Here is a 15,436-nt window from a genome sequence, read left to right as displayed (position 1 = left end):
CTTTGTTGTTGTTTCTGATGAAGTTCCAGATTCTCCCTTTGTTGTTATGTCTGTTGAACTTCCAGATTCTCCCTTTGTTGTTGTTTCTGTTGAAGTTCCAGATCCGTCCTTTGTTGTTTCAGACGAACTTCCAGATTCTCCCTTTGTTGTTTCAGATGAAGTTCCAGATTCTCCCTTTGTTGTTCTTTCTGATGAAGTTCCAGATCCGTCCTTTGTTGTTTCAGATGAAGTTCCAGATTCTCCCTTTGTTGTTATTTCTGATGAACTTCCAGATTCTCCCTTTGTTGTTATTTCTGTTGAAGTTCCAGATCCGTCCTTTGTTGTTTCAGATGAAGTTCCAGATCCGTCCTTTGTTGTTTCAGATGAAGTTCCAGATTCTCCCTTTGTTGTTATTTCTGATGAACTTCCAGATTCTCCCTTTGTTGTTTCTGTTGAAGTTCCAGATCCGTCCTTTGTTGTTTCAGATGAAGTTCCTGATTCTCCCTTTGTTGTTCTTTCTGATGAACTTCCAGATTCTCCCTTTGTTGTTATTTCTGATGAACTTCCAGAGTCTCCCTTTGTTGTTATTTCTGTTGAAGTTCCAGATCCGTCCTTTGTTGTTTCAGATGAAGTTCCTGATTCTCCCTTTGTTGTTATTTCTGTAGAAGTTTCAGATTCTCCCTTTGTTGTTATTTCTGATGAAGTTCCAGATTCTCCCTTTGTTGTTATTTCTGTAGAAGTTTCAGATTCTCCCTTTGTTTTTGTTTCAGATGAAGTTCCAGATTCTCCCTTTGTTGTTCTTTCTGATGAACTTCCAGATTCTCCCTTTGTTGTTATTTCTGATGAAGTTCCAGATTCTCCCTTTGTTGTTATTTCTGTAGAAGTTTCAGATTCTCCCTTTGTTGTTGTTTCAGATGAAGTTCCAGATTCTCCCTTTGTTGTTCTTTCTGATGAACTTCCAGATTCTCCCTTTGTTGTTATTTCTGATGAAGTTCCAGATCCGTCCTTTGTTGTTTCAGATGAAGTTTCAGATTCTCCCTTTGTTGTTATTTCTTTTGAATTTCCAGATTCTCCCTTTGTTGTTGTTTCTGATGAAGTTCCAGATTCTCCCTTTGTTGTTATGTCTGTTGAACTTCCAGATTCTCCCTTTGTTGTTGTTTCTGTTGAAGTTCCAGATCCGTCCTTTGTTGTTTCAGACGAACTTCCAGATTCTCCCTTTGTTGTTTCAGATGAAGTTCCAGATTCTCCCTTTGTTGTTCTTTCTGATGAAGTTCCAGATCCGTCCTTTGTTGTTTCAGATGAAGTTCCAGATTCTCCCTTTGTTGTTATTTCTGATGAACTTCCAGATTCTCCCTTTGTTGTTATTTCTGTTGAAGTTCCAGATCCGTCCTTTGTTGTTTCAGATGAAGTTCCAGATCCGTCCTTTGTTGTTTCAGATGAAGTTCCAGATTCTCCCTTTGTTGTTATTTCTGATGAACTTCCAGATTCTCCCTTTGTTGTTTCTGTTGAAGTTCCAGATCCGTCCTTTGTTGTTTCAGATGAAGTTCCTGATTCTCCCTTTGTTGTTCTTTCTGATGAACTTCCAGATTCTCCCTTTGTTGTTATTTCTGATGAACTTCCAGAGTCTCCCTTTGTTGTTATTTCTGTTGAAGTTCCAGATCCGTCCTTTGTTGTTTCAGATGAAGTTCCTGATTCTCCCTTTGTTGTTATTTCTGTAGAAGTTCCAGATCCGTCCTTTGTTGTTATTTCTGTAGAAGTTTCAGAATCTCCCTTTGTTGTTATTTCTGATGAACTTCCAGATCCTCTCTTTGTTGTTTCTGTTGAAGTACCAGATCCATCCTTTGTTGTTTCAGATGAAGTTCCAGATTCTCCCTTTGTTGTTATGTCTGTTGAAGTTCCAGATTCTCCCTTTGTTGTTTCAGATGAAGTTCCAGATTCTCCCTTTGTTGTTATTTCTTTTGAACTTCCAGATTCTCCCTTTGTTGTTGTTATTTCTGTAGAAGTTTCAGATTCTCCCTTTGTTGTTATTTCTGATGAACTTCCAGATCCTCTCTTTGTTGTTTCTGTTGAAGTTCCAGATCCATCCTTTGTTGTTTCAGATGAAGTTCCAGATTCTCCCTTTGTTGTTATGTCTGTTGAAGTTCCAGATTCTCCCTTTGTTGTTTCAGATGAAGTTTCAGATTCTCCCTTTGTTGTTATTTCTGATGAACTTCCAGATTCTCCCTTTGTTGTTTCAGATGAAGTTCCAGATTCTCCCTTTGTTTTTGTTGTTTCTGATGAAGTTCCAGATGCTCCCTTTGTTGTTATTTCTGTTGAAGTTCCAGATCCGTCCTTTGTTGTTTCAGATGAAGTTCCAGATTCTCCCTTTGTTGTTTCAGATGAAGTTCCAGATTCTCCCTTTGTTGTTATTTCTGTTGAAGTTCCATATTCTCCCTTTGTTGTTATTTCTGTTGAAGTTCCATATTCTCCCTTTGTTGTTATGTCTTTTGAAGTTCCAGATCCGTCCTTTGTTGTTTCAGATGAACTTTCAGGTCCTCCATTAGTTGTTATTTCAGTTGAAGTTCCAGATTCTCCTTTTGTTGTTTCAGATGAAGTTCCAGATTCTCCCTTTGTTGTTATTTCTGATGAAGTTCCATATTCTCCCTTTGTTGTTATTTCTGTTGAAGTTCCATACTCTCCCTTTGTTGTTATGTCTTTTGAAGTTCCAGATCCGTCCTTTGTTGTTTCAGATGAACTTTCAGGTCCTCCATTAGTTGTTATTTCAGTTGAAGTTCCAGATTCTCCTTTTGTTGTTTCAGATGAAGTTCCAGATTCTCCCTTTGTTGTTATTTCTGTTGAAGTTCCATATTCTCCCTTTGTTGTTATGTCTTTTGAAGTTCCAGATCCGTCCTTTGTTGTTTCAGATGAACTTTCAGGTCCTCCATTAGTTGTTATTTCAGTTGAAGTTCCAGATTCTCCTTTTGTTGTTTCTGATGAAGTTCCAGATTCTGCCTTTGTTGTTATGTCTGTTGAAGTTCCAGATATTTCCTTTGTTGTTTCAGATGAAGTTCCAGATTCTCCTTTTGTTGTTCTTTCTGTTGAAGTTCCAGATTCTCCCTTTGTTGTTATTTCTGTTGAACTTCCAGATTCCCTCTTTGTTGTTGTTTCAGATGAAGTTCCAGATTCTACCCTTGTTGTTATGTCTGTTGAACTTCCAGATTCTCCCTTTGTTGTTGTTTTTGATGAAGTTCCAGATTCTTCCTTTGTTGTTATCCCTGTTGAACTTCCAGATTCTCCCTTTGTTGTTATCTCTTTTGAAGTTCCAGATCCATCCTTTGTTGTTTCAGATGAAGTTCCAGATCCATCCTTTGTTGTTTCCGATGAAGTTCCAGATTCTCCCTTTGTTGTTATTTCTGATGAAATTCCAGATCCGTCCTTTGTTGTTTCAGATGAAGTTCCAGATTCTGCGGTTGTTGAAATTACGTGTTCACCAGATATTGTGCTCAAAATAGCCGATTCTTCTTTTCCACTTGTGGAAATTTGTGTAGACATTATCACTGCTGGGGTCAGAGCTAGAGTTGTAACTGTATTGCGTTCGGTATTTGGAAATCCAGAAGTAACCTCACTGTGTGCTGTTTCCATTTCTGGAGTAAAATGATCTATAGCAGTGGCTGCACTCTCTTCAGGTGTAGACATCCTCTTAGTACTTATTAATGTTTCACTGTCTGTCCTAGAGACGGAAAATGTTGTTGGAGATTGATGTCCAACAGTTGTTCCCAGTGATGCAGGCTGTGAAATTAGAGAATAATTGAGGTAATGTTATATTTACGTTATAACAATTATGTTGGCAATTTAAGAAATAGTGCAGGAACTACTTTAGGAACTTACATTGGAGCAGTCATGATTGAGCAACTTCAGATCTTCAATGGTCACATAAATGAAATATTTGCCAAAGTTCACCGAAAACCAGGCATTGACAGTGTTTGTGTTAAATCCACAAGGTAATCCTGCAACGATGAATTAAGATCATGGTTTTAAACAGACCTTTAGCTGTGTTTCCATCTAAAATTATCACAAAATTGAATTTATCACAAAAATCTGTAAAAATACTAGAGATGATGAAAACTACTATGAATTAGCAGAATCATCTTTATAGTAATTTATTGTAGTTCCTTGTTACTACTTGAAGAAGTTTGAAAACTCCACACCACCCTAATGTCCCCCACAGATATGGGAGTGCATACACTCCAGACAGTTCTGAAAGAATAGTATAAAACCATTTTTTTCAGACCAGTATTTAGTTTGGATTTTTTAAAAATGTCTAAAGCATCTTTTGAAATGCTGTTCATATGATGGGTTACAATTGGAAGTATAGGGTAGTTTCAGGTAGTATAACGAAGTATAAGGGATAATAGGGTAGTTCATGATGGCAAAGAGAGTATAGGGTACTATAGGGAGTATCAGATAATAGAGGGTAATAGAGGGCAGTATAGGAATGTAAAGGGGTGTAAAGGGAGTAAGGAAAATTCAGGGGTATATAGGGGGTATAAGGTAAAATAGAAGAGTATAGGGTTATAGTGTAGTATAAAGAGTATAGGGTAGTAAAGCAGTATAGGATAACAAATACAATAGATGGGAGTAAAATGAGTTTTGGGTAATATAGAGTGTATATGGTAGTATAGAGGACCATAGGGTGGTATAGAGGAGTATAGTGTGGTGTAGAGGAGTAAATGGGAGTATAGATGAGTATAGGGTAGTATAGAGGAGTATATGGTAGAATAGAGGAGTATATGGGAGTATAGAGGAGTATATGGAAGTATAGAGGAGTATATGGCAGTATAGAGGAGTATATGGTAGAATAGAGGAGTATATGGGAGGATAGAGGAGTATATGGGAGTATAGAGGAGTATATGGTAGTATAGAGGAGTATATGGTAGTATAGAGGAGTATATGGGAGGATAGAGGAGTATATGGTAGTATAGAGGAGTATATGGTAGAATAGAGGAGTATATGGGAGTATAGAGGAGTATATGGTAGTATAGAGCAGTATATGGCAGTATAGAGGAGTATATGGCAGTATAGAGGAGTATATGGCAGTATAGAGGAGTATATGGTAGTATAGAGGAGTATATGGGAGTATAGAGGAGTATATGGGAGTATAGAGGAGTATATGGTAGAATAGAGGAGTATATGGGAGTATAGAGGAGTATATGGGAGGATAGAGGAGTATATGGTAGTATAGAGGAGTATATGGTAGAATAGAGGAGTATATGGGAGGATAGAGGAGTATATGGGAGTATAGAGGATTATATGGTAGTATAGAGGAGTAAAGGGTAGTATAGAGGAGTATATGGTAGTATAGAGGAGTAAAGGGTAGTACAGAGGAGTACAGGGTAGTATAGAAAAGTATAGGAGAGTATAGCGTGTATATTGGTAGTATAGAGTGCATAGGGTAGCATAGAGGACTATACAGTGGTATAGAGGAGTATAGAGTATAGGGTTGTATATAGGGGTATAGGGTAGTATAGAGGAGTATAAGGTAGTACACAGGAGTATAGGAGAGTATAGAGGAGTATAGGGTAATATCGGGATTAAAGAGGACTTTAGGAGAGTATGGGGTAATAGGAGAGTATAGAGAGTATATAGTAGTATAGAGGAGTATAGGGGAGTACAGAGGTTTATAGGGAGTATAGAGGAGATAAAATATCACTGATATTTTGCCCATACTCCTCTATACTTCACTATACTACATAAAATGATTTTGCAATATTTCTGTGTTTTTCTGCACATTTAAAAAAAATCAGTAAAGCTCAGTGAATGAAAACTAGCTACTAACAGTAATAAATAAGGAATTATGAGCTGATAGGTTTAATTATTTACCTAAGCTGTTGAGATTTTCAGATTCCTTCAGGTAATGAATCAGAACCAGTGTGATTTCCTGTCTTCTGCTCAGAGTCATCTGATCGAACGCCTTGTTCAATCCTTCAACACTGTTAAAGAGGATTGAAGTTCATGTCAGTGATGTAAAACGTTTCTTAAATCCAGGGTTTTCTGTCTATAAGAAGAATCTTATCACTCACATTATCTGATAAGTGGTGCAGTGGAGATCTGCTATTACAGCTGTTAGCATCTCCGGCGTCAGACTGGGGAGCAGAGGAACCAGTGTGATGTTGAACCAGTCTCTCCAGTCTGAGTCTGTAAATTCTGGGAATTTAACCCTGATGATGATGAAGGTCCGATTCATCATGACGTCCCGAACCTCAGGACTCATGTTGAGGATCTTTCAGAAAGAAAAGAGGAAGAGTAAATCACTACATGCTGTTTTCATGAAAAAACAACTAAAAAGGCACTAAATGGTCCAAAGTTTTGGGACACTTGCTTCTGTCGTTTATTGATTTTAGATTTGTATAAATCTATGGGAATTAACAAAGAGTTTATCTTGCTTTTTTGCAGCAACTGTCTCTACTGACCAGGGAAGATGATCTACTAGATTTTGAATTTACAGAATTTCTGTCAGGAATTAAATTTGACTGCATTCAGCAACAAGAGATCAGGTTAGTGAGGTGAGGATGATGTTGGTGTAATAAAAATTACCCCAATAATTATCTGGATATATAGTGTATCTGAGAATAGATCACTGGGACTGTACCGTTGAGTTATTGATCAGATGCATCATGAACTCCTTGATGTTCTGCAGGGCAGGACCTTCCTCCAGATGTCTGAAGATGATGTTGATCAGATATGTGCTGTGCAGAGCTTCAGAGTGAAGCGTTAGTTCGGCTATTTGGGACGGACTCAAGAATCTCAGTGATGAAAACTGTTTTTAAAGAAAAGTAAAAGGTAAGTATGAATGTAAGTCAAGATAAAAAGCCAGATAAAGACCAGTTTTTGAAGATGACTGGTTTAAGATGATAATCTAAGTGAAAGCACACCCAATAGCATGGTAGTATGGTCTAGCTGGTCTTGCTGGTCAATCACCTTGGTATCATCAACTAGTATCATCTAACTAGACCATGCTGGTTAAGAGATATTACCTACACGGCCAATCATGATCAAGCTGGTCAACCTCCATGCCTAGCATGTCCAGCATGACCAGCATGACCATGGTAATTAATTAGTTTGACCAAGCTTGACCATGCCAATCAATGAGTAAAACTAGTATAACCACCATATGTAAGCTGGTTAACCACCATGACCAGGATGATCAACCATTGTCTAGCTGGTCATGCTGGTATATTCCCTTTGGTATTGCTGGTCATGATCATCAACTAGTATAACCACTATGGTCAGGCTTGGTCTTGACAATTTTGCTGGTCAATCACTTTGGTACTGCTGGTCATATTCATCAACTACTATGATCAAATAGTCAATTCGTTTGACCAAGCTTGACCATGTCAATCAATGAGTAAAACCACTATGGTCTGACGTGACTTACCCCCATGACCAGCATGACCAGGACAATCACATTGGTAATGCTGGTCAAGGTCGTAGACTACTATGACCAAGCTCAACCATGCTGGTCAACCACCATCATCAGCATGGTCCAGCTGGTCATGCTGGTAAATCACCTATATATTGGTGGTCATAGTCGTCAACTAGTATGACCAAACTTTTCCATGCTGGTTAATTAGAATAACCACTAAGGTCAGGCATGGTCTTGACCATTTTGCTGGTAAATCACTTTGGTACTGCTGGTCATGGTCGTAAACTACTATTATCAAGTTTGACCATGCCAGTTGACGGGTATGACCACCATGTGCAAGTTGGCAAGACTACTATGACTACTATGTCCAGCATGACCATGGTCATCAATTAGTTTGACCAAGCTTGACCAAGCCAATTAATGAGTAAAACCACTATGGTTATCACTATGATCTGACCTGACTAACCCCATGACCAGCATGACCACTTATTCCTACGAGCATGACCAGGGCAATCCCTTTGGTAATACTGGTCATGGCCGTCGACTAATATGACAAATATGAGTTTGACCACGCTGGTTGACAAGTATGACCACCATGTTCAAGCTGGTCAACCACCATGACCAGGATGATCAACCATGGTCCAGCTGGTCATGCTGGACAATCACCTTGGTATTGCTGGTCGTGGTCATTAACTACTGTAGTATGACCAAGCTTCACCATGCTGGTAAACTATGGAGTGAATTTTGTGCCAAAAGTTTTACACAAAAAAAATAAATCCGCAAAAGCAAAAATTGTATGTTACAAATTCAAAAGAGAAAAAATATATAGCAAATATATATTTTTAAATATACTTGGTTATTTTATTATCCTTTGCAGTATTATTTCAGTTTGGTCTTTGCTTTTATTTTTGTGTTTTTGTGAATTTTCTGTGGATTTTTTTTGGATTTTTCTGTTAAAGACTTTTGCTTCTGGAATCCCTCTTTTGCTTCTGCTTCAGTTTTTTGCTTCTGAGTTTTGGCACAGTTTTCACGGGTGGGCGGGGCTTAGAAGAAGGGGTTCCCCTTGAATCTCCATTGGTCAGCTGGTTCTGGACTGGCGGGTTCCCTGAACCCTCGTCTGAGACTGACCACGCCCCCAAACACCCGCCAGCTTCAAGCGTCCTTCCAAACACGGAGTGAACAGCAGCTTCCAGCAAACAGCAACAGCAGCAGATACTTTTACAATTAAATATTATACAAACGTTATGTTTAATGTTATATTATGTTATATTATTCTCTGTTTCACTCCATTTAAAAGCTCACATTAGCAAGATGTGCTAAATATTCACGCGCAAATTATGATAGTTACCTAGTCAATGAGCTAGTGAGTTAGCTAATTACCTAATCAGTGAACTAGTCAGTTATCTTAGTGAATGAGCTAGTGAGTTAGCTAGTTACCTACTCAGTGAGCTAGTCAGTTATCTTAGTCAATGAGCTAGTGAGTTAGCTAGTTACCTACTCAGTGAGCTAGTGAGCAACCTAGCCAGCAAACTAGTGAGTTATCTAGCCAGTGAACTAGTGAGTTAGTTACCTACTCAGTGAGCTAGTGAATTACTTAGTCAGTGAACTAGTGAGTTACCTACTCAGTGAGCTAATAAGTTAGCAGGTTACTTACTCAGTGAGCAAGTGAGTTACCTAGTCAGTGAACCAGTGAGTTACATAGTAAGTGTGCTACTGAGTTAGCTACTTACCTACTCAATGAGCTAATGAATTAGAATGCTACCTAGTCAGTGAACTAGTGAGTTACATAGTCAGAGAACTAGTGGGTTAGCTATTCAGTGAACTAGTGAGTTACCTAGTCAGAGAACTAGTGAGTTAGCTAGTCAGTGAACTAGTGGGTTAGCTATTCAGTGAACTAGTGAGTTACCTATTCAGAGAACTAGTGAGTTAGCTAGTCAGTGAACTAGTGAGTTACCCATTTAGAGAACTAGTGAGTTAGCTAGTCAGTGAACTAGTGAGTTACCTAGTCAGTGAACTAGTGAGTTACCTACTCAGTGAGCTAGTGAGTTAGCTAGTCATTGAGCTAGTGAGTTAGGTAGTTACCTACTTTCAGCATGAATATTTAGCACTCTCGCTAATGTGACTTGTGAACATAACGTTTGTATAATATTTAATTGTAAAAGTATCTGCTGCTGTTGCTGTTTGCTGGAAGCTGCTGTTCACTCCGTGTTTGGAAGGACGCTTGAAGCTGGCGGGGTGTTTGGGGGCGTGGTCAGTCTCAGACGAGGGTTCAGGGAACCCGCCAGTCCAGAACCAGCTGACCAATGGAGATTCAAGGGGAACCCCTTCTTCTAAGCCCCGCCCACCCGTGAAAACTGTGCCAAAACTCAGAAGCAAAAAACTGAAGCAGAAGCAAAAGAGGGATTCCAGAAGCAAAAGTCTTTAACAGAAAAATCCCCAAAAAATCCACAGAAAATTCACAAAAACACAAAAATAAAAGCAAAGACCAAACTGAAATAATTTTCAAATAACTGCAAAGGATAATAAAATAACCAAGTATATTTAAAAATATATATTTGCTATATATTTTTTTTTCTCTTTTGAATTTGTAACATATAATTTTTGCTTTTGATTCCTAACATTTTGATTGCGGATTTTATTTTTTTGTGTAAAACTTTTGGCACAAAATTCACTCCATAGTAAACCACCATGACTATGGTTGATAATTTTTACCAAGCATGACCATGCCAATCAATAACCACTATTTTCAGGCATGGTCTTGCCTTTGTCTTTGGTAATGCTGGTCATGGTCATTGAGTACTATGACCACGCTTGACCGTGCCAGTTGAGGAGTACGACTACCATGTGTAAGCTGGTCAACTACTTTAGTAATGCTGGCCATGGTTGACACGTATGGCTGGTTGAAGAGTATTACCAGCATGACTAAGCTGGTAAACCACCATTCCCAGCTGGTTAATCACCTTGGTCATACTGGTAGTCTTGCTTGGTCGGCAATCATTCTAGTAGACCAGCCACACCATCAACCTTATACAAAACCGTACTTGAGCTGGCCATGCATGGAAATTCCATTGGTAAACATTCCTTGAATTGAAGGTTTAATATGAGACTCCAGCTGTACCTGTGAGATATTAGTGAAGAATACTCCAAAGTTCATCTCCAGCCATTCCATGATATCAGTCACATGCGAAACACAACCTGGATCTGAGATCAAAACAGACATTTATGCCTAAATCATCTGTACAAATACTGTAAAAACAGTTGAGAATCATTATCTTGTGTTAGAATTTGTGATAAACTGTAATAAATGTAGTTACATCCTGTAGAAACTAATGTATAGCAAATTAAAGTAGTGTATTCTGGTAATCATACCTGTTGTGTCTGTTCTGGACAGGTAAGTGTAGATGAAGTGGGTGTAGATCAGTCTCTGGTTTTCTTCAGAAATAAGTTCACTGTTTATGCTCAGGAGTCTTACACTGGAAATTAGACAGGATAGAACAATTTACTACAGTTATAAAGACTTGAGAACAGAGAAAGAAATAACTTTCATTAGTCATTTCTGAATATATCTACACTGATGGGCGTGGTGTTCTGGAAATGAGGTGTGTTCAGGTACATTTCTGGAGTTTTATCTTGTTTATCTTGGTAACAGAAAACACAGGAGCTCCACTGACTGAATACAACCTAGACAGATGCCAACAGTCAGACGTTCATCGCTATCTCGGTAACACACACATGAACACACAGCAGCACAAACCCAACTTTTACATCAACAATAAACAGAATAGTAAATAAAATAACATTGCTGTTCCCGTAAATGAGCTGCTGGAGCTCCTTCACAGCGTAAACCAGCAGCTCAGTTTCCTCTGCTGAGAAGAGTTTGTTGAACACGTCCAGGTAGCTGCACCGTTACAATAGCAATCCACCAAAGTCAGAGCTCACCTGATCTACTCTTAAAGAGAATGATGAGCAAGAGACACTCTGATTGGTTTATTTCACTTTACGCATGAAATACAAAATTAACCAAAGCCATAATTAATTAAGAGAATTAGAACATGACTTTTGCTTTGCTTTTAGAGATGCACAAGGTGTACATTTCCCGTCGTTATGATAGCAAAGACACACTGACTTGTCCTAAATCAAGCTGCATGGTGCACGCTTTACTGTTTTCTATAGATCACTAAAATAGGGCTCATAGTGTGTTCTCTTCATTTAAAGAGATAAAGGTATATAAAGAGCGTACATGGTCTGATAGGCTTCACAGGTGAGGTTAACGTGGCTCAGTCTGATCAGGAAGTCGGGGGTTATATGTTGGAGGAGAGGCAGAAGCTTCATCTGACCCCACGACTCCACAAACTTCAGACTGTTGCAGCCGCTGAGCGTCTCCAGAGAGCGGAACAGCATGATGACATCAGCATCGGCCTCTGTGTTCTGAAGGAGACAGATTATATCAGATCAGAGATTATAATCAGAATGTGCTGGATTATATCAGTATAACATGCATTTAGTGTCTGCAGCAGAACAGCTGTTTACATTTACAACAATATATATTTCAACAGTCTTCTCTGAATGAACACATTATTACACATATAGTATTATATAGGTTTTTTTAATTTGATATCAGGCTATTTAAACATATCAGAGAATTCACTGTTCACGCAGTTATCTTGAGATAACTCCGCCCCTTTATTAAAGAAACCTCTGACTGATGATCAGTGACATCACATCCAGGCCGGTCAGACAGACAGACAGATGAATTAACAGACAGGTAGACATTAGATAGATAGATAGATAGATAGATAGATAGATAGATAGATAGATAGATAGATAGATAGATAGATAGATAGATAGATAGATAGATAGATAGATAGATAGATAGATAGATAGATAGAAGCAGACATTTAGAAGCAGACAGATCAATAGACTGGTAGGTAGACAGACAGACATGCAGACACAATGACAAGAAGACAGGTAGATAAATGAACAGACAGGTAGACATTCAGAAAAACATACTGACCGACAGACAGACAGACAAACAGACAGACAGACATATAGATAGATAGATAGATAGATAGATAGATAGATAGATAGATAGATAGATAGACAGACAGACAGACAGACACACAGACATATAGACAGACAGATGGAGAGACAGACAAATTGACAGACAGACAAATAGATGGACAGACAGACAGACAGACAGACAGACAGACAGACAGACAGACAGACAGACAGATAGATAGATAGATAGATAGATAGATAGATAGATAGATAGATAGATAGATAGATAGATAGATAGATAGATAGATAGATAGATAATTAAATTATTAGACAGGGAGGTAGACAGATACACAGACAGACAGACAGACAGACAGACAGACAGACAGACAGACAGACAGACAGACAGACAGATAGATAGATAGATAGATAGATAGATAGATAGATAGATAGATAGATAGATAGATAGATAGATATTTAAATTATTAGACAGGGAGGTAGACAGATACACAGACAGACAGATAGACAGACAGATAGATAGATAATGGTAATACAGGTGTTTTGTAATGATGTGACTCACCAGTGTAGCTGAGAGGTTGAGAGCTGATTGGATGATCTGTGTGAGGCGGGTCTGAAGGTGTTGCAGTGTTCCCGCTGGGAGGTCCTCTTTATTCCAGACTCCATATAAAACCTTACTGCTGATATTCACCATCGCGTCTGATACCTGTAACAGAGAGACGGCTCACGTTAGTTTAGCTGTTCGTTTTTATTAACATTTAACCAGCGTTAAACTAGCTGAGACTGTTCTGTACAGCCTGTCCTTCCTCTAACCTTCACACACCTCCATCACAATCAGGAGCACCTGAGATCAGTTCACTGCACAGGTAAACTAATACTTTCAGCAATAGAGTGTAGCCAGATAGACAGACAGACAGACAGACAGACAGACAAATAGATAGATAGATAAATGGACAGGTAGACAAATAGATAGATGAGCAGACAGACAGAGATAGATAGATAGATAGATAGATAGATAGATAGATAGATAGATAGATAGATGAACAGACAGACAAATAGATAGATGAACAGACAGACAGACAGATAGATAGATAGATAGATACTTCAATAAATATAATTTGTGTTGATTTTACAGGTTTAGGTTCTTACCACAGAGGGTGTGTTGGTCAGTAGGGTGGAGTTACATGTTTCCGCCGCTCTGTTTGAGTTAATAAAAAAATCACATAGTTATTTTAGTATATTGCAGTATATATTCTGTGACTGTTATTCATATATATGACAATAATTAATATAGATGATCTTCCTGCAGTACAGTATTACAGTACAGTTTACTGACCGGCTTCCCGAGAGAGTCTGAGCTGGACCTGCAAACACACACACACACACACACACACACACACACACACATTACTTACTGTACATCCTTATTTTATTTTTTATTTTTTCCTTTTTTAAATAAAAGCTCTTTTTGTATCACTACCCCTCTAATGCACACATGGGTCAAACATGAAGTTCTATAGGAAATGAATGCGGGTTATTTTTGACCCATGTGTGCATTAGAGGGGTAGTGACACAAAAAGGGCTTTTATTCAAAAAGTTTAAAAGGATAAATTAAAATAAGGATGTGCTATAATCAAAAACAAGTTAATTGAGGAATACCTCCAATACTGAATGATTATATTTATTTATTGCAAAAATATAGAAAATTAAAACTCTCTACAAATCATAGATTTAATCCTCTTACCTTCAGTAAAGCTGGACTGACACTGAAATAAAGAATTAAAAGTGAAATAAAATCAGATTTACTCATTAGTCAGTTTATAAGTAAATTAGAATTTCCAATTATAAGGCTGAATATTTTTTTCCTACATACTAAATAAATAGTGAAGTGGTCTATCAGATTATACTGTTAAACAAACAAAAATACTCTGTGAAGAAGCATTTAGGAGCTTTAATCTGGGGAGCTGTTAACTCTCGCTCTTCCTGCTCTTTCCTCGGGCGGCCCTGATGAGTGCCAGTTTCATCCTTATAACGTATCTAACGGTCTTTGCTGTGAGTGCACTTGTGGAAACTTCCAAAGTTCTTGACATTCTTGAAACTGATGCTCTCCAAATCATTAAGAGGCAAGAAATTCAAGTAATTAACTCTTGATGAGTTCAGCACAGCTGTTAACTGAAAGACTGAATTCCAGGTGACTGTACCTCATAAAACTGACTGAGAAAATCCAGCAGAGATGTTCAAAACTCATCATCTAAACAAGAGGAGATACTTACTAAATAATTCCATGTGTTTTTCTTCATAGGTTGGATGAGTTTAGTATTAATCAACAATACAGAACATTTTAAAATAATAATAAAAAGAAATCTGAATTTAACTTAAACAACTATAATATACTTTATACCGGTTAAACTAAGCAACCAGATGAACCAGGTGTGTGTGTATGTGTGTGTGTGTGTGTGTGTGTGTGTGTGTGTAAAATGTACCTGTTTGTTAAGCAGTACAATTACTAATCCTGAGGAAAAAGAACAAAAAACAGTTAAAACTAAACAATAAACACACAAATCTGATGTCCAAAATTCATTTTCTATTGATTAATCATCAATAACTTATTAAAAATGTATTTTATTACAATGCAAATATTTTATTAAGTTCTGAAAATGCTTATATAGACAAAAACAATATATATATATAAAGGTATTTGTTATTAATTGATCAGAATTTACCCGTCCAGAGCGGAACAAGGCTCTTCCTGTTTCTCTCCATAACGGCTTTGATGCAGGTCTCACTTTTTCATCCTTTAAATCTAAAAATACAGAATAAAAAATAATGAAATCTGAGTTATGCTGACAGTGCCCGCTGTTTTAATAAAGAGCCACTAAATCCTAAAACATATTTTTTCCATTAATAGCTGAAATGTGTTTTTTTTTAAATAATAAAATAAAGTCCTGCTTAAAACTTTTATAAACATTTCATAACCTTTAAAAAACACTTTTATTGTGGTAATTTCCACCTCGGCAGCTCCTCTCAGGTTCAGCTGTGCTA

At 37.7% G+C, this 15,436-nt stretch overlaps 1 protein-coding gene across 2 annotated transcripts in view; it reads right to left on the bottom strand.

The window, feature by feature from the left end:
- Positions 1–15,199, bottom strand: part of LOC111191225 (serine-rich adhesin for platelets-like) — a 51,743-nt gene extending 36,544 nt beyond the window's left edge. For both annotated transcript variants that reach the window (XM_049482578.1, XM_049482579.1), the window contains exons 1-14: positions 15,118–15,199; positions 14,878–14,906; positions 14,139–14,160; positions 13,731–13,758; positions 13,544–13,592; positions 12,957–13,100; positions 11,622–11,809; positions 10,751–10,854; positions 10,500–10,582; positions 6,608–6,775; positions 6,039–6,238; positions 5,839–5,948; positions 3,847–3,965; positions 2,654–3,747 (exon numbers count right to left, since the gene is read on the bottom strand). In XM_049482578.1, coding sequence (XP_049338535.1) covers positions 2,654–3,747; positions 3,847–3,965; positions 5,839–5,948; positions 6,039–6,238; positions 6,608–6,775; positions 10,500–10,582; positions 10,751–10,854; positions 11,622–11,809; positions 12,957–13,100; positions 13,544–13,592; positions 13,731–13,758; positions 14,139–14,160; positions 14,878–14,906; positions 15,118–15,157 — 2,378 coding nt within the window. In that variant the 5' untranslated portion in view covers positions 15,158–15,199. The remainder of the gene's footprint in view (positions 1–2,653; positions 3,748–3,846; positions 3,966–5,838; positions 5,949–6,038; positions 6,239–6,607; positions 6,776–10,499; positions 10,583–10,750; positions 10,855–11,621; positions 11,810–12,956; positions 13,101–13,543; positions 13,593–13,730; positions 13,759–14,138; positions 14,161–14,877; positions 14,907–15,117) is intronic.
- Positions 15,200–15,436: the final 237 nt, after the last annotated feature.

This window comes from Astyanax mexicanus, chromosome 8 (genome assembly GCF_023375975.1).
Source record: "Astyanax mexicanus isolate ESR-SI-001 chromosome 8, AstMex3_surface, whole genome shotgun sequence".
NCBI lineage: Eukaryota > Metazoa > Chordata > Actinopteri > Characiformes > Acestrorhamphidae > Astyanax > Astyanax mexicanus.
The sequence above is the reverse complement of the archived record's forward strand: the minus strand, read 5'-3'. Positions and strand labels throughout refer to the sequence as shown.